This window comes from Nesoenas mayeri (genome assembly GCF_963082525.1).
Source record: "Nesoenas mayeri genome assembly, chromosome: 9".
NCBI classification, from domain to species: domain Eukaryota; kingdom Metazoa; phylum Chordata; class Aves; order Columbiformes; family Columbidae; genus Nesoenas; species Nesoenas mayeri.
In genome coordinates, this window is record NC_137557.1 from 1,567,625 (window position 1) to 1,592,941 (window position 25,317).

The 25,317-nt window shown below is 44.3% G+C and overlaps 1 protein-coding gene across 1 annotated transcript in view; it reads right to left on the reverse strand.

The window, feature by feature from the left end:
* VEPH1 (ventricular zone expressed PH domain containing 1) overlaps positions 1-25,317 on the reverse strand; it is a gene marked incomplete at both ends in the record, with an annotated part of 67,732 nt that overhangs the window by 23,247 nt on the left and 19,168 nt on the right. Inside the window, 4 exons of the mRNA XM_080349622.1 lie at positions 10,276-10,670; positions 11,482-11,691; positions 17,969-18,189; positions 25,062-25,271. Of these exons, the coding sequence (XP_080205748.1) occupies positions 10,276-10,670; positions 11,482-11,691; positions 17,969-18,189; positions 25,062-25,271 (1,036 nt within the window). The remainder of the gene's footprint in view (positions 1-10,275; positions 10,671-11,481; positions 11,692-17,968; positions 18,190-25,061; positions 25,272-25,317) is intronic.

The window sequence follows — 25,317 nt, forward strand, 5'->3', positions numbered from 1 at the left end:
AGCTACACACAGGGCAAGGTGGGATGTGTCCGGTCAATGCTGTGTCCTGGCGTCACCACTCAACACGCCGGTTTTCTCCAAAATTGCAGTTACTGTCACAGTCCCAGCTGCACCACAGACACACAAAACGTCTCCAATTCTCGCTGCTCTGCCAAATCCCGACCATTTGCACCAGCTGTGATCGTGCCGTCTGCTGATAAAAGTCCCGGCAGCGGTTACGCGCGATGTGAAGGCGCCTTTTGGGGTCCAGGGTGCGGTACAAAGCTGCGCGCCACATCACGTTACCTGACTCTGAACTTCCTATGCTAGTTTTAACTGGAACTTAAGCCCTTGAGACGCATGATTCTGCTTTTGCAAAATATTGACTCTGAACCCTCGTTGTCTCTCTTTGGGTGACTACTCATAATGATAACAGCATGTTAGGCATAACCTGATGATGATTATTATTAACTTAAAATAGTGGTACCATTTTGTAGCCGCTCTGAACAGGAAGAAGCGGCTATCCGAGGTAAAAAGGCACGGGAAACAAAAGACAGAGATCCTCAGATAACAAGCTTGATGCAAACCCAGGGAGAGCTGCACCCCTGCACCCAGCTGGAGACCTGACCTCGGGAGGGACCCACCGGTCCCGCCAGCTGCTGCTGCATTCCTGGCCCTGCTAACGCCAGAAACGACGGACAGACAAACCGCCCTGTGCTTACAGATCAGCCCGCTGTAAGAAAATACCCTCACTGGGAAAAGGAGTCGTAACATTTTAGAAAATGCGGCTAACGGGAGACTAGATCTACCAACAACGCGCGCCAGCAACAAGGGAGACTCATATCAGGAGGGTGGCCGTTCTGTCCAACAACTGACCATCTTGAAATACTTGTTGCTTTTAACATTTTTCATCTAATCAAGATGTGAAAGCATAGGGGAGAAACGTAATAAATTCATTATTTCACATAAAAGCACTGAGTATGAGGAATGAGTTTATCAGAGGTACGAAAGGATGAGTCCCCTGAGCAAAAGTATCAATGGATGAGATTGTCGCTAAAACTGCAGAAAATTCAAAACTGGGGTGTTGGAACCTGCTGGGAATCCTGCAGAGAGGCCAGATGGCTGTTAGGATGGGAGAGAAAACTGCAGAAGCTGGCAACTGGAAACCACTTTATTATCCTTTGACCAAACTGTCTGAATTTGCTGAGAAAAGCAAGTCACCTGTGCCAAGCTGGGGCTGCAGAGCTCGCTGAGACCCCACCGTAGCCCAGGAGATCTGAGGTGTAAAGGCACGGGAAGGTTAAAGCTGGAGCTCACAAACCCAGTGGAGTCACCGCACTCACACACACAAGCCAAGGCCATGCAGAACATCTGGAAGTGACCACGAGGACCAAATCAAAAGGATGTTGAGCTGAATGGGATGACAAACATCATTCAGATCACTCCCCTCCAAAGAGACAGAAGGAGCCAGAGCAGCCCCAGCTCTCCTGATCCACGGGTGAGCCAACAAGAAAACCCACCTGTACATGGACAAGACAACTTGGAAGATGTTTCCTTTGCTTTGCAATGGTGAAGGAAAGAGGAGCTGAAATAGGGCCGCTGCTCTTGGCTTCACCAAACACACCCAAAAAAGAGGCACAATTGTTGGTGTAGGACACACGGCACTCTTCCCTCTTGTATAGGCCTGAACAAATGAACATATTGCAGGGAAATGTTGCCTTGAAGAAGGAGAGAGTCTGCATGAAGTAGCGGCTTGATGCCAAGCGTTGGGCATTTGGAGGCGGCTCTTTGAAAACAACATTGATTTGTGCACATTGACTAAATCCTGCGGGACGTGGAAGTGCTGTCTGGGTCGTGTCAACCACCCATCCCAGCAGAAACGTAGGCTGAGGTCTACAGTGGGACGAGATCAGAAGCGCGTGTGTGGCTGTCGCTTTCAGCCAGGGTTTAAATTCAAACCAACAAAGATGCAAATGCTGCTAAACTGATGATTAAGAAAACAAAACAATTAACTTAGGTGCAGATCACAGATATATCATGTCCATAAGCAACATGACCATCTCAGCAGGAAAAAGACCGGACATAAAATCCACTACTCTTTGATTAGTAGCTATGGGGGAAAACTGAGTTTAACTATCCAAACCAGCCACCTGCCGGTGTTCGCGTTCAATATAAAGGAGGAGTTTGAGAAAGTGAAGGGGTTAATTAGAGTGACCTGAAGTCCTGGGACATATTAAAGCACAGAAGTCAATGATGTCTCCAAGGAGCTGTGGACAGAACGCTCTTCCACCAGCACGGCCCGCGCTGAAGACCCCTGCTCTGTGCACCACAGATGGTTACAGGTCCAGCAGTTGTTTTTTCAGCTAGAAAGGTACAAATTGACAATAAACCTGGGAGGAATTTAAAGGCTGCGGGTTCATAATGAAGAAAGGATGCTCAGTGCTGGGCAGGATCGTGTTTGAAAGGACTGAGGAGGAGGTTCCAAATTGCTGCAGAACAAAATAATTGCAAGGGATCTATGGAGAGACACAAAAACCTAATGAATCGCTTAGCAAGGCATTGCGGATGACACAGGGAAAAACATCAAGGCTGACAATATGTGCCAAAATAACCGTCAGCTCAAGAGCTGCAGTACACCTTGGCTCAGCAAAAAGTTTGTTCCTGGAAAAAGCAGCATTAATTTGTCAATAGCGACTGAAAAGAAGCCTCCTACTCAGACCACCTTCAAGCCTTTGGTATGAGACGAGCAATTACTCATCACTATTTCTGCTACGTTTGCTATGCTGAGTTTGGCAATGTCTGATAACAAGCCAAAGTTTCCTACGTGTGTTTTTCAGTGGTTTGAAATGAACTACGGGTTTCAACATCCAACAGCTAATCTCAGTTAGCCCCGTGTCAGTGGAAAGTGGTTAAATAACAGACGTTCTGACAGAGACTAAGATGACCCTGATCCACCTCTAGCACTGTTATACTGCAATCCGCTCAAATGCAAACCAACACAGCAACACCACGGGAAATGAGTTTCCTATCATCCGAGTGCATTTTAAAGAAAATGACACGTCAGAAAAACATTTACATTGTGCCATTTCACAAAACGTTTAAAATGGGGGAAAAAAAAATCATCATTTTAATGAACAGCATCATGAGATACTAACCTAAGGCAGGAGAGATTAGCACATGGGATATACACACACTGTAGAATAACCAGGGGCCCGTTGGGCCATTAACTCCTGCACACAGACGCACCTCGAACTAAAAATACTAATTGTAATGTGGGTTCGGTCATAATATTCTGGCATTATGAATAATAAAATGTGTTTAAACTTTTAATCATATGTAACCATGGCAGTAGAGTTCTCTTGTACTCCATCCCACATAAAAACATTGCAGATGGTGTAAATATTGTTCAACAGGTTATCGGTCTGTTGTGCTCAAAACATCCCCCCAAAATGCCTGTATTATATATGGCAAGTGTGTCCTGGATTTGTTAAAAACAAGCGGTTGTTATGCACTAAATTTTATATGCTACATCTTCATTTTTAAGAAGCCAAACCAAAGCATCGAATGTCACTAGAAGTGACAATATTGCTCTTTACAAGTATTTCCCCACTTGTGTAGCAATTCCAATTCGGATTCTATACACCATATCCCACTGCAGCAGAGGAATAACCTTCACCATGGGGTTTGATACTTCCACTATAACATTGCACTTGTATAATATCTTATTCGAGGATCCCAAAGAACCATTACTTAGCCCTCAAAAGGTCCATCACAGTAGGTCATTTTTGCTGTCCCTTGTGGGTAAGTGCGGCGGGATTATTTAGGAGTGTGGCAGGATTATTTAGGAGCGAAGCACATGTGTCACACATCCATGTTCTGACTCGTGCTCAGACACACTCCGAGAATGAAAAATGCACTTTTACAATCAGCATTCACGAATTGTACGTACTTAGGTACTCAGCGCAATACGTAGGTTAAGATGATGCATTTTGGGCTTTCCTAAACCACACGTATGTAAACGGGCTGAGCTTTAGCTGGGCGATGTTGCCTGCTTTGCCCAGTCCATCATTGAAAGTTATATAAACCACCATGAACCAAATATCAGCTTCGTGTAATCCCCACAGATTTCAGAGGAGTTAAAGGAGAGAAAATCCAACACAGCAAGACCCGTTCACACCTGGGAGACCTGACAGTATCACTTTAGGGAAAACAACTGGTGGCGTTTGCACTCGGTGATGCACAGCGGTTGACGATGGCGAATCTGATGGGTGAGCGGGGAACAGGTTAACAAGGAAATACAAAGATTTTTGCTAGGAAGAGCGAAAATAAATCACTTGCAGGCCAGAGTCAGCAAAACGCTTTGAGGTTAAATGAAACCATCCCCAGCCTACGAAGGTGAAGACAACTCAGATCCCTGACCCTCCGTGTAATTCCCGGGTGGGAACACGTCGCCGCTCGCCCTGACTTCACCTGGAAAGGTGGATTTAGCCCCAAAGAAACTTTCTGGGTATCGTTGAGACACAAGACACAGGAGATTCTGGTCAATAAAACCCCTTTGCTGTGCGGCCGCTCCCCCAGCACCTGGCACAGCTCGGTAAACGCCGCAATCCAGCGGTGACTAAAGGTCCTTTTCATGGGATTTAAAGCAATAAAGTCCAAATTATGGCCAAGATTGATCTGCGACTCTTTAAAATAATTGGTCAAAAGTACATAAGGGAGAGAGGAAGGAAAATATTAACTAATTTCCCCGAGGACATTAAGCCTATTACATTGGTCACATTTAAGCTGCGTATTTACAGACTCTGGAATCAGTTTTGTACTTTAAAAACTACCGACGGTTCTAAATGCGGAAAGCAAATTTGAAGGAGGGTGTTGGTGCCAACTTCCATTTCCCTGAGTAACCCGTTCCGCCGGAGCCCAACGAGGATTTATGGGAACACCATTTCAGCCACTACATCTGTGGCTCTGACAGCGGGTCTATACTGCATGGGTTCATAGAGCCTCTGACTGCGGAAAAGTGAAATACAACAATAAAATAATAAATAAAATAAATAAAATAATAAATAAAATAAATAAATAAAATAAATAAAATACAGAGAGAGGCTTATGACTATTTAAGAGTGCTAGCTCTTGGAGCTGGATGATGGATCCGATGGTTTCGCTTGGGCCAGGAAAATCCCTTGTACACATCAGCACGTGAAAAGATACAGCACGAGGAGGAAAGGGACAGATGAGGGATAAAGTGACAGGACACCAGGTGTGTCTTCATTGTGGCACTGACCTAAATACGGGCAATCGCATTTCTCATCACACCTGTTAGCAAGTCCCAAAATTCCAAGAGAACAAGCATCAACTTGTTTTTCCTATGGGAAACAAGAGAATATTTGTCTCAAAGTTCACTAGTAAGTGGTTGTGCCTGGGGAAAAAGAACAAAGTATGAACAGAGGAATGTCAGTAGGGTTGTTAATTGTTGGTGATTGCGGGTTGACATGCTGGGCTAAACCAGGAGGGTGACAGGCAAGCGGTACAGAGTCGCTGGTTCTGGGAACAATTGATGCATTATTTGATTTACATTGGTGATCCTTCACTATTAAATAAAATCTGTTAATAGGAGTAAAAGTATGCTCATAAATTTCCCAAAGTGAATTAAACCCACCCACAAACGTGAAAGCGGGGAACAAGAAACGGATGCAACTTTTTACATTTCAATTTTAAGCCTTTTTCGACTTCCTCAGTTTCCTTTGCCTGATCTCTTTAGTTTGCATCACAAATAAGCATGCAAACAATAAATACACCTATAGGAGGAAAAGGTGTATTTTTAAAGCAACCAGCCTCAAGAAACACTGATTTTTAACACCACTAGCTTTGCATATGTGCTGTAATTCAGTCCCACAGATTGCACCTCCAATAAGTTACACAAAAATTAATGGGGAGGGCAAGGCTATGGTGGGGTCCACGACAATGCACTCAATACACAGAGTTCTAATCTGAGTTGAGTGGCAAAAACCATACAGAATAGCTTAACTTTATTATAGTTAGAGAAAAATCATAATAAAGTCCTTCCATTACCATTGGGGCAATGAAAAGCCCATGTCATCAGGGAAGGTGCAACAGTCAAATACCAAAATGTCTCTGCCACGTTGTCCCACCTTCAGAAGCAAAAGTGCATTTACCTCGTGTGGGATGCAATAAAAATACCAGTTCTATAGAATAAAATGCCGTCTAATAGGATTTTTTGGCCTAGCAGCAGCAGTGTTGGTACCTCTGGAAGCGCTGGGCTGGGCCGCATTGCGATCCCGGCAAAGGACCAGGGGTCCATCTGTTCCAAATCAGCGCCTGGCTCACGGAGCGCTGGAATTCCTCCGACCGGTGCAGGGCCAGCGCTGCGGGGGACCAACGAGCTTTTCCATCTCCACCGCCATATGGTACAGATTATCCCCCGGTACCGCATAAAACATAATAACAACCAGATTTAGGGCCAGCGGATTGCAACCTGTTTCCCCTGCCGCCTACGTCACTTTTCAGGGTTCTGCCATTAATCCCAGACAATGTTTGCTGTCTGTATTTCCTCCTGTAGGGCACCGAGGAGCCGGGAGTGACTCACTGCTATTAAATGGTTATAATATCTTTCACTGGATGGCATCACATTTTGCACGTGGCTTCAGTGACTAGGAATGGAATGAATGGGCTCCATCCTTTTAAAAAAAGAGGCTGAAGATGCGCGAATGCTTCGGCATCTTCTACACACAGATATTACCAAGTGCTTTCTTTCCAACAGCTCAGCCGACACTCAGTGCTCTGAGCTGTAGGCATTAACGGTGGCATTTTAATCCCAATTATCTAAAGAGCAAGTAGAACTGCGGCAAATACAACATGGGGACCTCAAACGCGGGCGGTGGAAATCCCGCCCAGCGTACATCGAAAAGCAATAATGAAACTTGGGAGCATTTGGGAAATGATAGATGTACAAGCCTGGGCCGCTGCCATCTGCAAGATCCTGGAGGTACCGATAAGGTAAAAGATCACAAACCATCCGGAAAAATATGGGCTGATGAAAACTCCTTCGCTTAGCTCCATGAAAGATAAAGAACCTGACAAATACGGTGGCATTCTTTTTTTTTTTTAGGAAAATATCCAAAGGATTAAGAGGATTAGTGATGAACATGACAGAAAAGAATGCCTCCGATTGCTTAAGATACGGCGGAGACGTGAATCTGGGTGAAGTGGTTCAAAATAAGCAGAAACCAAACCAAACCATCAGCCCCCAATGGATCTAAAATAAATGGATTTTTGTGGTTTCGGATGCCTTCCTTCCGCCCCTCGCTGACTCCAGTGGTAGTTCCAACAGGTTCACTCACGTACACACACACAAGCGCTGGGGAAGCTGTTGGAGCTTCTCTGTTCTTCAAAACACCCTCGACTTGGCCATTTCCTAAGAGGTTCTGGCCACCAGCGCAGCCGTGACCGCGACCCAGCAAACACTAAGTGAGATAACAGAGCTGAGGACAAGTCACTTTTCAATATTTACATGAGACGGCTTCAAATTAACTGTCACGGGCTGACCACGGATCCACCCTTACAGTTCTTCAACTGCATCCCTTCACAGCTGTAAAATCAACCGCTCGAGTTAATATTACATACATTTTGACATATACCACAAATCAAATCACGGACAACATTACCGAGCGGAGGACGTGACCGAGGAGCAGCCCTGGCCCCGTGCCCACGCTCAGAGCACCCGTGGCATCGGAGCTGTGGTGGAAATGAAATCTTACATGAATCCAACTGATGCACATGGAAGAAACAGGAAAGTTTCTTCAGCTTGCAGGTTTCTTTCATGTGCTTTGAACCTCCACACCTCCCCAACCAGCACAGGCTACAGAGCTGTCTCTATTGTTGAGGCTGAAAAAGCATCTTAAGAACACTTCACACTCATATTTCTGCTTAGGGGTAAAAGAAGCTAAACTTGGTTCTTAAGCGTATTAGGGAAATTGCTTTTTTTTCTTCCTGCTGCAAGTATTCATTTTTGTCTTGGTCTTTCGCTTCTTGTAAGTATTTCTCAATGTGCTATGGGTGTCTTTATGCTACGATCTAGATTAACTTCATACCAGAAGTCCACATATGTTCTTTACACTTCTTTAGGCTTAAGTTCACTTTCATTAATGGTTTGAAATATCCTTATGCTATTTTTTTTAAGGAAACAGACATTAACAAGCATAAACCGCTGACTATGTTGCATTAAGAGATCTCAGCTCCATTTGAACGCTTCGTGTTTGTTCTGCAGCCCGTACCTGCTACATTCACTGATATTTTGCGTTCATTTTTCTCAGCTGTGCAATTATAATACAATTATTTCTCGCCTTGTCCAGCATGGGCTGTTCCCTTGACTGCCTTGCACAGTGCTGATGATTGTTACGAACCCTTCTTCAGTTTTTTGGTTAAGAAATCCCATTTTCTCAACTTTGGCCCTTAGGAGGGATGTTGGAATGGAGATTCTGATTCGAGTCAGAAAGTCCCCGCAGCACCGTATCCTGGTATTAACTCAAAGGGTGAGTAAAAGAGCTGTAAGCAACAAGCACAGAACACACACACAGCAGCAACTTCTCTATTTCCCTCTTATTCCTCCCTATTTCCTTGCAACTGACTTTACCACTATTTCCTTCTCTGTTTCATGGGACTCTTAAGTGCCTGGCTCTTCATATTTTCCCCTTTTTGCATATCACATTTCCAGTTCAAACTCCTACATAACCAATGTAATATTGCCCAACTATGTATATTAATATATTTTTCTAACATCTTCTTGCTATTTTCTAAACATCTTATTTGAAAAGTAAACCAGATATATTTGAATGGGCCGTTACAATGTGCAGAAATCACAGAAGTCCAATAACCGCGAGGTTTGGGATGGGATGGTTTATGTAACATCTGAAATATTAACAGAGCTGTCCCCGGTGTAATGAGCCAGACTGCGTTTCTCCAGCATCTTTCCAATGAGTCACGTAAATCTCCTGTTCTGCACATGTGTCCTAACTCAAAGAATTTCCCTAAGAATGTTAGCTGAGGATTTTCGGGAAATTACAATAGTTTGGATGAATTTAGAAACAGTCACATACTTAGAACATATCATAACAGTTACTTCAGAATGGAAGCTAAGCAATACATTGAAAAATATCCAACGTATTGCATTCGGTGAATGCGAGGTCATGGCATTCAGCACTTCAAAAGCCACACTGTTCACTCTTCTGTTTCCACTGTGACTTTATGAAACAAAAGCTTCTACCAAATAACTATTTCAAACAGTATGCCTGGAATTTAAGATATTTAGGAAACTCTTGAGAAGCACAGGCTTTTAAAACATATGTAGTTATGTCTATTTTATGACAGGAAACTTCAGTGGTCAAAAAGTTGAAAAGCAAAAGTAAGCAAGCAAATATTTTATCAAGAAAAGTTGATATTAGATGGGCCTGAAGTTACGTAGTGTTAGAAGATGATGTTTTATGTGACCATAAAATGATTTAATTTATTGAGTCAGCTACACTTTGGAATCATCGAAGGGCTGGGCTGTAAATAGCTCATGACCAGCAGCAAGTGGTTAGATGCACATAAACTCACGTTAGAGGACACAACTATAGCTCAGTATAAGAGGCTCACAACCCAACCTGGAAGATCTACTTCAAAGAGAAATATCAAAGCCCCATCTCGCAGCGTATCGCCCACCCCCGCAGCCTCAGCAAAGCAGCTTCCTCGTGCTTGAAAACAAACACCCACCCTTGATGAAAGCCTTAAACAACCCCAGGAGAGAGGGGGGACGGGATCCAACCCAACCCAACGCACCAGGGATCTCATTCTGCTGGGCCTCAGGGAGCTTTGAGTCTGGGCTGGAATGTGTCAACCTGAGAGTCCCGACCTGCCTCATTCCTGGTGTATCCTGCGATCAATTGATTTAATAATAATATCACTAAGAATAAATATGAGGAAGGAATTGTTGGCCCTGAGGGTGGTGAGAGCCTGGCCCAGGTACCCAGAGAGGTGGTGGATGAACCATCCCTGAGACATCCCAGGCCAGGCTGGATGGGGCTCCAAGCAACCTGAGCTGGTGGAGATGTCCCTGTCATGGCACTGGGGGAGCTGGGAAGGTCCTTCAACCCAAACCATCCTGTGATTATGATTCTAACATTCCTCCCCATCCCCGAGCTCTGCACTAGAGGATCTTTCCCACCCATTTGCTCAGTCCCTGAGCGGACTTTCAGTGCCATGTTGAAGTTCTGGTGATGGGACAGGCTCAAGTGTTCTTACCTTCAATAACACACTGGTCGGGGATCGGAATTTTCCTCCCCATCTCCGCAACGTATTCTTTCACTGTACCCAGGTTTTCCTTCAAGTGCAAGTAGAGCTTGTCCTGGTACTCCACGGGGCTCGCCGCTGCCTCTGCGCTTCCTTCCAGGGCCTTTTCTTCAGGAGATTCTGCCAAATTCGCTGATTCTGTGTAATCGAGACTCTGGCGTGAAACCAAAGAATTTCCCAGTTGCATCGCTTCGGGTTCAACACCGAAAGGCACTTTGTCGTTCTCTTGGCTGATGTAGATCTCGGTGAAGGAGATACCAGCAGTTATCTCCCCGTTCTCCTCGTCCTGCCCGCTCTCCGAGTTCGTCCCCTTCACGCGGACTGCGTGCAAAGCCAGGCTTTTGGACCTGGAAGGCGATTAAGGACAGGAAAAGTGGTTTGAAATAGACGTAAGGCACAAAAATCACCCGAACACATGTTCTTCCAGGTTACCCCCATGCGGCTGCTTCACAGCCGAACACAAGGCTTGCTCAGCCAAAGGCAAGTATCTTGGGGTAAATATGCATTTCAAAAGCAAAACTCAAGCCACAGCTTGAATAAGCAAACAAAACGATATCCATATATCACAACATCTGCATGCCATGGAGGGAGCCACTCAACCTATCCACAAAAAGCCTATAACCCTGGGACTGGAGTGTGTGCTTTATGGATCACATCATAAAAATGCCATCCGGCAGCCAGTTAACTGCACCAAGATTCAGCCTCCAGTTCTGCATTTATATATATATATATATGTGTATATACACATACACTGAGGGTGAAGTTAAGCCCTGATCTCACCCAGAGTCACACTCGTTTCACACAGACAATATTTGATTCAAATATCTGATACGTATTGTTAGCAACAATACCCCGGAGAGGCCCCTGTATCTTCCTTTCTAGTAATATCTGTATGCAAATATTTTCCTACCCCTCGTGCTGTTTTAGGGCACAGAAGAGATTAAATAAATTTTTTGGTTAATAATTTAGAAAGATTTTATCCAGCCTGTAAATTCCTGGATATGAGGCTTGGTTGAAATTAGGCTTATGATGCTCATAGGTATCATGCCACGGGACCAATTTCTCAATGTTTGGATAAAGTTTTATTATAAAACTGATACTCATGAAAAACACACACACATTTTACACAGCCATACCTGTTAAATCTCATACCCTTACCTGTTAAATCTCATATCCTTCCTTTCTTCTTTAGAAACCTGGCCCAAGCTGTATCTCCGCACTGAGCCAGGAGTATTGTTGTCAACATTTATTTTCTCTTCAAAAGCCTGTATTTTAACTTGAAGCTTTTCATCTTCTTCATTTCCATTCATAACAGACTTTAGATCATCCAGTGGTACAGGAGGTTCTGTTTCAGCATCGTTTTCCATCCTAAGGAGGTGGAGAGCAGAGGTTTAACTCTGGCACACTGTGCTCATAGTGATGCCGATGCTGCGTTTTCACACACTGTGTAGCTGGTAACATGATTACATTTCAGCAGAGATTCTCTTAGAGGTTAATTAATCATTTTCAAAAACATCTTCTAGATCAATGTCTCTGTCGCATTGATCAGAAACACTGGACATCTCTGGCAACACTGGATTACAAACCACATGTGCTCTACCTGCATAAGCAAGACCCAACTCTTCCCTTGGTAGTCCCATAGGAAAGCTTTTTAGCTGAGCTTAAACTATTCTCTCAAGCTTACAAAACAATGAATTATTGCATTATTTTCATAAACCAAAAATAGAACTAATTGCAGAGTTCATACAAGTCTGTGGTTTTAAAGGTCTGACAAAAGAACATGCAGTTCCTACTGAATTATTGTACCCCGGGTAAGAAATAATTGCAAACTCAGCGCACGGACGGAAACGAGCTCAGGAAAAGTTCTAAGCAACGTGACTGAAGTTCAGCAAAGGAGAAAATGAAGAGTTCAAATGAATTTGTAGGACCGCAGAGGAAGCTGCTTCGTTTTAAATCTGTGATGTTCATCTTAGAACCACTGCTGCGGGAGGACTGAATTGCCAGGGAGCACCGCTGGTCCGTCCCCTCCTCTTCGGGGAGGCGCCTCCTGCTGCGGATTCCTCCGGTCCCACCTCACTCCTGCAGCTATGGAGCGACCACACCAAAAAACCACGACGGCACTACAAAGACAACCAGAAATCCCTTAGAGCTTTAAGGGCTATTCGACAGTATTTTCTTCTTAAACCCTACCCACAGGTCTAAAACAAGCTTCTTTTTGCTTCTGATCATTTATTTTGTGTTTTTTCCCGATAAGCAATATCTGAGTAGCTAAACCTGTAAAATACGGATGCGGAAAGGCACAAGAGAGAGTTTTAATGCAGCTGTTTCAAAGCAGCGGAGCTTCAACAAGTCACGCTCACAGTCGGGAAGCCTATTAAAAACTCCCAAATACTGCAAATTACCAACAGTGGAAACAAAAAAAGCACATTTAAAAAAAAAACATCACAAAATGCACTTTTTAATGTGTTTTGGTAAAGGCAGTTCAGGATATTTCTCAGGGGAGTTGGCAAGTTTTGTCTTGTTTTGTTTTTCATTTAGGCAAGATCTCGTAATATATTAACACAGCAGAACACTTTGACAAGAAAATATTCTTCTGTAATAAAGAACCTTGGTGTGACCTTTACTAACAAATCTTTCTGGAGATGTGGGACAAGATTTAATTTATGAGAAGGCTGTCACTCCAACATAACTCTCAACACTGCTCCCATTGTGGGCGCTAAGCGATACGAAAAACGTCTGTTCCATATGTAAATCTATGTAAAGCCCTCTGGGTGCAGAGAGGGGAGTGATGGACCGATGGGCTTTATGAATGACAGGCCCAATGTTTGGAAATAAAAATAGCGTTTTATGATAGCACCTTTTTGTCCAGCATTCTTCAGTTTTGCTCTGGTTTTGTGAAGGAAATAGAAGAAAATGCTTCTGCTAAAGAAACACATGAACTAATCCTATATGCCATATATGAAGCAGCAGTAGGTTGGTGGACATGGGGCTCCTGGTGCTCCTCAAGCCACCACCTCGGCCCTGAGGGTGCCCGTGATTTCAGGGTGACTGGAAGCGCTGGGGAGGGTGTCCCAAGGGACCACAAGAGCACAAATCCCACGTGAAGAGTTGAATGAACGTCCAGGCCAGCCCAACGGGAGGCCTGGCAGAGCTCCTGCGGCCGCCCTTCCAGCAACCAGAAAATAAACTATTGTTTGAAATCTTGGCAGGAGACCTTGGGTACATTGCTGAGGTTGCTGGAGCAGGATCAGCTTACACCAAAGCTCAGGCTGTTTTTGAGAGGAAAAGGACGCACAAACCAGTCAGAGAAGTCATAAGGACCTGGCTTGCAGAGATAGTACTGTGCTACTCATCGTTTCACTGCTTTTAAATGAAAGGGACCTAAATATAATAGAATCATAGATTAGTTTGGGTTGGAAGGGACCTTCAAAGCTCATTGAGTCCATGAGCAGGGACAGCTTCACCAGCTCAGGTTGCTCAGAGCCCCGTCCAGCCTGGCCTGGTTCTTCACTTATTCTTGGTATTGGTGTAAAACAACAGCAACAAAAGGCAAAATAAATTCAACCCCTTTTGAGTGCAGAACCCAGCAGAAAAGGGGCCTCAGAGACACTCGCATGGAAGAGCTGGTTCAACACCCTAACGCACAGAATCCCAAAGAAATCCTTAAGTTCTGATTCCAGCTGTGCTCACTGCAGGATTAGCTCCTTAGAAGCTTATAGAGGTTCTTATAAAAGTAAATTTTGCTGGGGTGGTATCAGTAAATAAGGAGAGAACAATAAACTTCATTTGGCTCATAGTCGTCAATGCAATTTGGGCTTCTCCCCTCCCTCAGAAATAAGATTTACAAAGCCAAACCAAATCTGGTTTTGGTTCTTCCAAGATAAATTGCATTTTATGTGATATCAAGATCATCCACCACCTCTCTGGGCAACCTGGGCCAGGCTCTCACCACCCTCAGGGCCAACAATTCCTTCCTCATGTCCAGCCTGAATCTCCCTCCTTTAGTTTAAACCATCACCCCTTGTTCTATTGCATCAGGTCCTACTAAAAAGTGTGTCTCCATCTTTCTTATCAGCCCCTTTTAAATACTGAAAGCAAGTCAAGCACGATACATTAATTTGAAGAGCATTTCCACCACCGTTATCAACACCACCATCCAGGTGCTTAAAATAGGAAAGAGAGCACACACAAATAGATATTGCTAAAAACACACTTGATATGGGATCGCTTCCAGGGCTTCAGCTCCGGGTGGACGGGGGCAACACGACCGGATCAAGTGCGGGTCCTTGTGGTTCATCAGTGTACGGACATAATCACCTCCCCAAATACCACGTACAGGTTGAGGAAATAAAATACAGCGCAGGTTTGGGGAAGGCAAGTGGTGGATGGTGATGGCGATCCCAAAACCTTGGGCTCACGGTTGGGAAGCACATCGAGAGCTTCCAAATACATGGTGGGAAATGAATGATAAATGAATGCTCACAGCACGTGCTAGACCTACCCTCGCCTTTAAGGAGAAAAGATACTTTAATCCAGCCACTACACTAAAATGAGCAGCACTGGTATAGCATATTATGCTCAGTTCTTACCCAGAACCTGGGTAACATCATTAAATGTTTCTTTCTTTCTTCCTTCCTTTTCTTCCTTCCTTCCTTTTCTTTCCTTCCTTCCTTGCCTTCCTTCCTTTTCTTTCCTTCCTTCCTTCCTTCCTTTTCTTTCTTTCCTTCTTTCCTTCCTTTCCTTCCTTCCTTTTCTTTCTTTCCTTCCTTTCCTTCCTTCCTTTTCTTTCTTTCCTTCCTTTTCTTTCTTTCCTTCCTTTTCTTTCTTTCCTTCCTTTTCTTTCCTTCCTTCCTTTTCTTTCTTTCCTTCCTTTTCTTTCCTTCCTTCCTTTTCTTTCCTTCCTTCCTTTTCTTTCCTTCCTTCCTTTTCTTTCCTTCCTTCCTTTTCTTTCCTTCCTTCCTTTTCTTTCCTTCCTTCCTTTTCTTTCCTTCCTTCCTTTTCTTTCCTTCCTTCCTTTTCTTTCTTTCCTTCCTTTTCTTTCCTTCCTTCCTTTTCTTTCCTTCCTTCCTTCCTTTTCTTTCCTTCCTTCCTTCCTTTTCTTTCCTTCCTTCCTTCCTTTTCTTTCCTTCCTTCCTTCCTTTTCTTTCCTTCCTTCCTTTTCTTTCCTTCCTTCCTTTTCTTTCTTTCCTTCCTTTCCTTCCTTCCTTTTCTATCTTTCCTTCCTTTCCTTCCTTCCTTTTCTTTCTTTGCTTTCCTTCCCTCCTTTTCTTTCTTTCCTTCCTTTCTTTTCTTTCTTTCCTTCCTTTCCTTCCTTCCTTTTCTTTCTTTCTTTCCTTTCCTTCCCTTCTTTCTTTCCTTCCCTCCCTTTCTTTCTTTCCTTCCTTCACTCCCTTTCTTCCTTCCTTCCCTTTCTTCCTTTCCTTTCTTGTTGTCTTTTAATTGACTGTACTATACTTCTAGGTTGGACCAATCCATTAAAACTCCATATGTGTTCTTAAAAAGCACCTCTGAGACTGAATAACCTGCAATTCTGTGACAGTAAGGGGCAACAGAGCATGGCATGGTTTTAATTATACTCTCCACCAACTGCATGTAAAATTCCCCGTGTCAAACAACTCCAAGCCAGCCATCGCTCTAAAGAAATCGGTTTCTCCTTATGTAAACACATGATTCTGGAAGGAATGGTTATAATCCAGCCACACATTTTAAAATTCTGTTTTCCTTTCATAGCATAAATACTCTGAATTGCTGCTCTTTAAAAACCATGGCAGCTCCGCAGATGGGAGCGCATTTCCACACCGGCGTCAGGACCAGTCCCACCTACACCAGTACAAGACAGAATAAACTCTGCTTAAATCAGCAGAGAACTCTCATTTTAGCCCCGATCACTGTGCCGTACTTGTTCCTGTCCGATGTAGCTGATGCTTTGCTTGATACAGACCTGAAATGGCAAACCAAATACCTACAATTGTGACAAATCACAGAAGCCTTTTCCTTTCGTCATCAGTCGAGGTTTTTTCTTGAAGGGAAATAAGGATGGCTCCTGAAAAATCCATGGAAATATACAATATCCTCCCTTCCCTTCCCCTAGACTCTCCATCCAAACAGTATTTTGCATCTGTAACCACACACACACACATATAAAAAAGCTTCTGCTCCTCATACCAAAGCAAGTCCTTGACAAAGGGGAATTTTAGAGAGAAACGGGTAAACACAGCAACATTTTAATGATGACATTTTTGTTTTTTACCGTTTTTTATCAGCTCTGAAGATAAATGTTACGCACAGAAGATAATAAGGAATACAATAACATGTTAGCGAATAATTTCATGATGGGCTGCGTGAATAATTATTATTGGGCTTTGTTACGGAAAGCTCGATTCCTGCCCTGCTTCCCTGCCGGCCCCAGCACTCATGACAACCTTCTGGTCCCTTTCACCCAGCGACATCGGGCTCACTCTTCTTCACCGTTGAACTTGACTAGCTTGGAAAATGCGCAACACCATTCCATGCTCACTTTGCTGCCTCCATGGAGGATTTTTCATCCTTTTTAATGAAACTTCCCGTAAAAGAGGCGCAGAGGCTCGATTTCAGCAGTTTTCTGCCACCAGGTGAAGTTTGGACATGTCTTGTTGTAAAATGAGAGACTATATCAGGGTTATGCTCCTTTCTCCTTTTTAACACTCTCCAGGATACCAATTAATTGTTTCTGGAATGACCCCAATGTTCTGGCTCCAGCCCTGCCAGCCTGGCTCCAAGTTATGAGTTTTCTGACATCTGTGTCACATTTTTTCAAAGAATTACTATTCCTTTGTGCTCTCTTGACCTATTTCAGTATTCACAATGCTAATTAAAAGTGTCTCCCTAATTAAAAGTGACTATCACCATACATTTAAATAACACTTACATACTGTGACGAATACAGCAGCGCCCCTGATGCTTTAACCTTAGGATGCACATTTAGAATAAGCCGAGTGAGCAGAACATACTTTTGTACAAACTTGAGAACATTTGTCCAAATTTTGTTAGCAAACCTTTATCAGGGAGCTACGCCAGTCATTGTTCTCACCAGCTTCACGCGTTATCTTCTACAATAAACTCAACGACAATGCGACTTGGCCGATTTAACTGAAGCTTTGCAGATTGTGTGAGTTGACTTATCTGAGACGTGGCTTTTTTCTTGCTCTTTAAGTGCTGAAACTTGAACGGCTTCTTCATTCCTTGGTGCCACATGAGGCAACGTCTGTTGTGTGATGTCCAGAGGTCGCTGCCTGGCAGCTGGTTCCCAGAGCCCTTACTGCCCCGATTTAATCCCAGATTTCTGCGCTAGTGTCAATCGTCCTTACGCTTGTGTTTGAAATACAGACCTCAAGTTACCTCTACAAGTAGGGATATTGCCCACCAGACATCTCTAAACTATTTTGTGTGCCTATAAATAACACAATCCAATGGCTGAGTATAGACTGGAATGATACAAGAGGAATGTCAAGATCAATATGAAAATGGCAACGTAGCCACTTACAGGAACTGAGTTACATCTTGCTTTCAGCTGATTGTTCATCCATCACAACTTTGAATATATTTCACATAAATGCTGCCCCACACAGCCACGACCGTGACTTTATCATAGAAAAATGAGCTTTACCTGGCTCCTGAGGTGCTGTCGCTCTCCAGCTGTCGGACAAGGAGCTTGGCTATGGCAGTGAAACTGTTGCTCATGCGGTAAATGTCTCTGCTCTGGGCACCCAAGATGCTCGAGAAGGTGTCAGTGAGACTCTTGATTTCCAGCAGAAGAATATGGTGGAACGAGTGCTCCATGTTGGCCAGCTGGTTCACCAAATACAGCAGGCACGTCCTGGCTCGCTCCTGGACAACACGAGGAGATAAGGACAATTTAAAACTAATGAATTAATTCACCTGCAGCAACCCAGCTCCCCTCGCATCTTCAATGAGCCTTGGCCAAACTACTTCACATCCCTATGCCCAGTTTCCATGCCCATTTTTTGCTGTATCCCGTGCTGTCTGCAGCAGGCAAACTCTCTTGTAAGGAGCCAAGTGCTCACATACGCTGTTCCAGTCCACAGGGTCTTCTCCACCAGGGTCTTTTATCTCTTGTTGATACACAATCTGTTGCACATTGAGCTGGTGGGGGCTCTGAGGAACCTGACCTGGTTGAAGATGCCCCTGCTCATGTTGGACTAGATGAGGTTTGAAGATCCCTTCCAGCCCAAACTACTCTGTGATGAGCACAGACACAAACACATGATAACCACCATCAGATCTCAGCTCAACACACCTCGCGACTCAGGTCTGTGCTGGTTTGTGGCACCACAGGACACGCCAGGTTTGTGTCTTCATTACAGCCTCGTATTAATGGGCTAATAGCCAGATTTTTGCTTTGTCCACATCACTCTGCAAATAACCCAGGATCACCGGGCAATTGCAGTGAATTCTGCACATGCCATTAGCTGCTACCAAAACTTTGCCAAGAGCAAAGATCCATTTTTCAGTCCATAAAACGTTTCCCAAACCTGCCTTCCTTTCTGGGCCTGGCGGGTGTTGCAGATCTGCTGTATTTAACAAGAGCCTGTCGTCACCCCGCGTTCGCAGAGCAGCGAGGTGCGGCGGGACTATCGGCATCTCTTCTGCAGGTTAAAGTACCTCGTAACTCACCGGGGCGCCCTCCTTTCATAGCAATTCACTTAGGAGCAACACTCAAGATTAGAGCCGTGACTAACACCTCAACAAAGAGAAGTTTCAAACAAGATTTGGCTTTAAGATCCCATGGCAGGCGACGCGGCGCTGTCTGGCAGCGCTATCAGTCACTGCCAGCCCGCTGAAGCCTGATAAGCAGCCAATGTTTTGTGAGCCCATTTATCAGGGGGATGCGATCTTGCCAGTTTATCAGCGAGATCGCTTCCCCCACAAACGAGGATTAAAGACGCTGCTTCGGATCGTAATATTAAACATGCAAATATTTTCTAGTAAAGATACTTTATCATCTCTGCTTGGCAAGGGCACACAGCTCCAACTCCAACTCTTTCTGCACGTACGTGGGGGAATTCACATACAAACCTGAAGGTGAAGAAATGCATTAGGGTTCTCCTGCTTTGTTATAATTGTCCTAAGCTGTATTAGGTTTCACAGTCCTAAAGATTTCTAAGCGGGAAAAGCAGCAGAGAAAGAAGGAATTAACTCAGGAGCTCATCTCGGTTCCTGCACGGGGGTAACTGGGAACGGCTCCATGGAGAGAAACCCACTCGATACTCAGCAGATTATTACAGAAATAGGGGAATATTGTGCTTTTAGACCCTGTGCTGAAATACAAGCAAAGTGACTTAAGGAAAATAAGACATTCTCGTCTTCCCAAGGGTCAGCAGCAAAGGAGGGGCAGTCGTGTGCCGTATCACCCTCCAAGCGCCGCGGAGCGAGACCGTTATTATCTCTTCTCTTCTGGGACCGCGTAACAGGAGAGAAACAATCGCTGAAAGTTGGATTCCAAGTACAGCGGGGCCATAAAAATACACGGGGGACTTGGGCAGAACACAACCCCAGCATCACAAGCACGAAAAAGTCAACTTATTTTAGGCAAAAGAGGATCCGCTGTGCCGGGCCGTGACAGAGATAAATGAGAAAAGCGTATCAGACAAATTGCTTCCTTGTCAGCCATATGGGGACAAACTCCAGCTTGTCCCGGGCTGGGCTGCTGGGACCAAAGGAGCTTTTTTTTCCCCTCAATGGCTTAAAAGAAGTTGACTTTTTGGTCCATATTCACTAGTTTATTTGAAAGACAATCTCCTCCCTCCAAGAGATAAACACAGGCTCGATTAACATTTAAAACACATTTTTGTTTCCTAAACAAACTGTGGGGCAGATGTAACTGGAAGGGAAGTTTTGAGCATTTTCATGTCACTTTGATGCAGCTGGAGCGGCTCCAGTGGCGCTGAATCGCGGCTACTCGCCTGGAGTGAGCTGAAAGAACAATAAACTCCACCAGTAACATAATATGTAACTGTTATACAAAACAAAATCACGGCAAAATAGCTCAACATGAAAGCGGCCGTTATCCCTGCCATGATTTTTCACAAAAAAATATGTGGATATATGTTACCCACTGTTATTTTAACAATGCTTGTTTGATGTACTCGTGTGCTTTTTCATAAGCATTCCTTGCATTTTCTGGTATTCCATCTGCCAGTAGGTGAAGATCTAAAACACCAGCAATGAGGTGGGGCAAAGTATTTTGTTTTATCTGAAAATCAGGCTCGGGAGACGACCAAACGAGATCACAAGGCTTTCAGAAGTAATTCCCATTTCCAGGTGGTTCAAAACACACAGTTATTGGAGGAAAAAAAAACAATTAAAATGCTCAACTGACCTATGCGCCAAGATGGTGTTTTGCTTTGCACAAATTTATGGTTGAGGGACAAGCTCTGATTTCAAGTTCACCCATGAGACCGTTGCTGAGATAACAGCGGCGGCACCGATAAAAACGGGGACAAGCTTTAAAATGAAGGGGTTTCTTTCTGGCCAAAGCCCCCAGCTCTGCAGGGCTCTGTCTGAGCCGCAGGGGCGGAGGGAGCAGCTCGGGGAAGCACAAGCCGTCACTTCTAGGAGCCAGGAGAAAGAATTTCCTGCTTGTATATGCAATCCACACCATGAAGGGCCAAGCCTCCCTTCTTGCTGCCTCTTTTCCCCAAACAACCCTCGAGTGAAAGTAAATACCAATAAATAAAATCCCAGTGCTACCATTATAGTTTAATTTCCCACTTGGAAGGGGGGATTGGTGACGATTCATGTGTCTAAGTGAGGACCCGCAGCGTTTTTGTAACTGTGAATCTGTAACGCGGATCAAAGGAAAAGGGGGAGAAGGAGGGACGGCATTCAGGGAATCATAGCATCATTTAGGTTGGAAGAGACCCTCAGAATCAGCAAGTCCAACCATAACCTAACTCTTAGCACCAACCCACGTCCCTAAGAGCCTCATCTAAACGTCTTTTAACCCCTCCAGGGATGGTGACTCCAGCACTGCCCTGGGCAGCCTGTTCCAATGCCCCACAGCCCTTTCCATTAAGGTTTTTTCCCTAATATCCAATCTAAACACAGAGTCATGACCACAGTGGCTGCGAGATGCAAGCACCAGCACTGCACGTCTCTGCAGAGACCGTTTGCTGCTTGCATGTTTCTTAGACCTGATCTAAACAAATTAACTGCTGCAGTAATGCTTGGAACTTAACAGTTACGCTTACATCAGAGTATTAATGTTATATTAATTCTTTCTTGTGGGTGCGCTCATTATTATATACTGATCCTCGAAGATTTGTCCAGCTTTTACGATGCCAGTTGCACTTCTCCATATGTTACCGCAGGTTTTGCAGTGGGTGATGCCCCGAACACCAGTGAGACCCATGGGGATTTCAAGAAGCCCGATCTGCACAGGAGCATCCAGAGACACCAACTCTTGGCTCACAGTAAAGTGGGGCAAAAATCTGCGCAAGGAACTGCTGCATTAAAGCAAACAGAAGCTTTACAAGGGGAAAAGAGGGTTGTGAGAGCTTCACTGTGTCACAGAACACAAAAGGACTCTTGGGTCTCCATGCTGCAAGCCCAGGTGAACGTGGTCCAATGAATGTGCTGCTGAAGCGGCTCCTCATTCCCTCACGAAACGCTGGGCCACAAAGCACTCAAGGTCTTTGAAATTAAATAATAGTAATAATAATCATCTAGTGAAAGGTCTCCTGGATGGCACTAAATCAGAGCCCGCAACAAATAAATGAAGATTGTGCCACCCCGAGCGCACGGGATGGATCTGCAGCTCCATGCAAAAACCAAACGTACAACATGGGGCGTAATGCCACTTACCCAACAGATTGGAGATTAATCACCAAGTGCTGACTTTTGTGTAACACTCGGTAGCTACGTGTGTCCACACAAACCAAGAGATGAAAAAATGCAAAGAGAAAGCGTTCTGCAAATCACTTTTTTGTAAACTTCCCTGTAGCCTTTGATTTCCGACAACATATGAAATACAACACGTCCAGTTGGTTCTTCACTTATTCTTGGTATTGGTGTAAAACAATAGCAACAAAAGGCAAAATAAATTAACCCCTTTTGAGTGCAGAACCCAGCAGAAAAGGGGCCTCAGAGACACTCGCATGGAAGAGCCGGTTCAACACCCTAAAGCACAGAATCCCAAAGAAATCCTTAAGTTCTGATTCCAGCTGTGCTCACTGCAGGATTAGCTCCTTAGAAGCTTATCGAGGCTCTTATAAAGGTAAATTTTGCTGGGGTGATGTCGGTAAATAAGGAGAGAACAACAAACTTCATTTGGCTCACAGTCTTCCATGTGATTTTGGCTTCTCCCCTCCCCCAAAAATAAGATTTACGAACCCAAACCGAATCTGGTTTTGATTCTTCCAAGATAAATTGCATTTTAAATGAATATAAAGCTCAAGATCAGCAGAAACATCAAGTGTACCATCTTCCACAACGACCAGACAGCCGTCGCCAGCCAATACACAAAAGGGTCTCATTTGGAAAGGCAAATCCTGTGCTTCGTGCAGGCAAACGCCCATTGACTCGGTGCAAGTTTTGCCTCAAGGATCACGGAAAGGACAAGGAAACCGCGGGATCCAGCTCTTTGCTGAAATAAATTACCCAGGTTGCTCTATGGCCGGCACCAGCGCCACACTTCAGCAAATGGTTAGATTTATTACATACCATTCATTTTCTGCCACTTAATGGAGTTTTGTCACAGCCACAAAAATCTGAATTATTTACCAGGAACTCTTCTGAGTTCAGCAGAACGTTGGTTTTGCCTTTTCAGAACCGCCATTTGAGGTGGGAGGAAAATGTCTATTAGCAGTGGTGAAAGACACATAAGCTCATATTTGAGAACAAAGATAAAATCTCATTAAAAATTGTGACGCGTTGTAAGTCAAAGCAGTTTGGTGTCCTCAGGACACCCACGGTCTTGAGCAATGGGGCAGTTTAGAAGCTCATGGTGGTAATTTCCTCCGGGCTGTGTTTTTGGGAGGTGGGATGGCAGTGGAGTAAAATGGGTCTCATCGGGGTTTTAAGGCATTTCCCAGTGCTAGCGGGACGGGGCTCACATTTGAGCTGGTGTTTTGGGCGGGGAAGGGGACTCTGGGATGTACAAGGTGCCCAATGGTCTCCCAAAATATATTTGAGTCCGTTTGTGATGCTGGGATTACGTGACCATTGCTCCCGCGTCCAGACTGGACATGGACGACTAAAGCAAAAACTTCATTATGCTGCCACAAAACTCCCAACATTTTCAGGAGTTTGTGAGTGTAAATCCATTTTAGGCATCATGTTCCCGTTGGGTCACATCCCACGTTAACTGGGAAGATGTTCCTGTGATGAGGTTTGAGCCCAGCACCACCACTGAGAATTTTCATTATAAAGACACTTGTCAGGAGTATCCAAGTTAACTTGGCTACAAAGCCAAAATTTCTGGATTATGCTATACGAGGAAGTTCATATTTCACTGCACGATCACAACATCCCTGAGGGCTACAGGCATCTAAAATGGGGCGTCATACAAATAAATGGGGCATCATACAACAGGTGTGCAAAATACTTCTTCCTTTTCTCCACCTTCCCTTTCACACTGATGCACGCTGCACCCTAACTTGGCTAAGCCCCCGGAATAATGACAATTATGTGCTTTTATAAAATGAGAGTTTTAGCCATGCCATAAAAAGGTAACTCATATAAACAAAGTATATGTGCACAGCCCAGACACACAGTAAATAATAATAATTTATGTATTTACATTTACAGTTATGAAAATTGAATTATATTTTTCATGCTAGTTAATTTCTATATTTATCTTTATAGTTACGAGAATGTAATTATTTATCTTTTTCATGCTTACTAATCTCTTTTAGGAGATGTCTTTCTTTCTCATTCACTCAAACCCCATTTCTTTGCCGGTATTACAGTCTAGACCTATCGTGGTCTTACAATCAAGAATATGCTCTGGTAGGGCAGTGTGGGCATTTGGGAAACAAAGGAAGACTTTGATGTATTAACTTCCTACAAGATTTGGAAATAAAAAATAAAATCAAAACATCACAAACCAACCAACCAACACGCAACCACACCAGCCTCAAACCAACCAACCAACCAACACGCAACCACACCAGCCTCAAACCAACCAACCAACCAACACGCAACCACACCAGCCTCAAACCAACCAACCGACCAACAAACACGCAACCACACCAGCCTCCAACCAACCAACCGACCAACCAACATGCAACCACACCAGCCTCAAACCAACCAACACGCAACACCACCAACCTCAAACCAACCAACACGCAACACCACCAACCTCAAACCAACCAACCAACACGCAACCACACCAGCCTCAAACCAACCAACCAACACGCAACCACACCAGCCTCAAAACAACCAACACGCAACACCATCAACCTCAAACCAACCAACCAACATGCAACAACACCAACCTCAAACCAACCAACCAATATGCAACAACACCAACCTCAAACCAACCAACACGCAACAACATCAACCTCAAACCAACCAACCAACATGCAACAACACCAACCTCAAACCAACCAACCAACATGCAACAACACCAACCTCAAACCAACCAACCAACACGCAACAACACCAACCTCAAACCAACCAACCAACACGCAACAACACCAACCTCAAACCAACCAACCAACTTGCGTTCTCAAACTTACCTCATCGATGTGCCCGACAGCTCCAAAGATCTTTGCTGTTTGCCCAATCAAACTCGGGAAGCTCTCACCAATTTCCTTCAGCATGGGAAGGAATGTTGCTAAGGCTGCTGGTTCGGAGCTGGATATTTCTGTGAGTATGTTGAGAATAATGTCGCTGTGGTTTGGGTCTCTCAAGAGTCCGAATAAAAACGGAACACACTCTTTCAGCACCTATTAAAAAATCAGACAGAAGCAAATTGTGAACATGTTTCTCAAT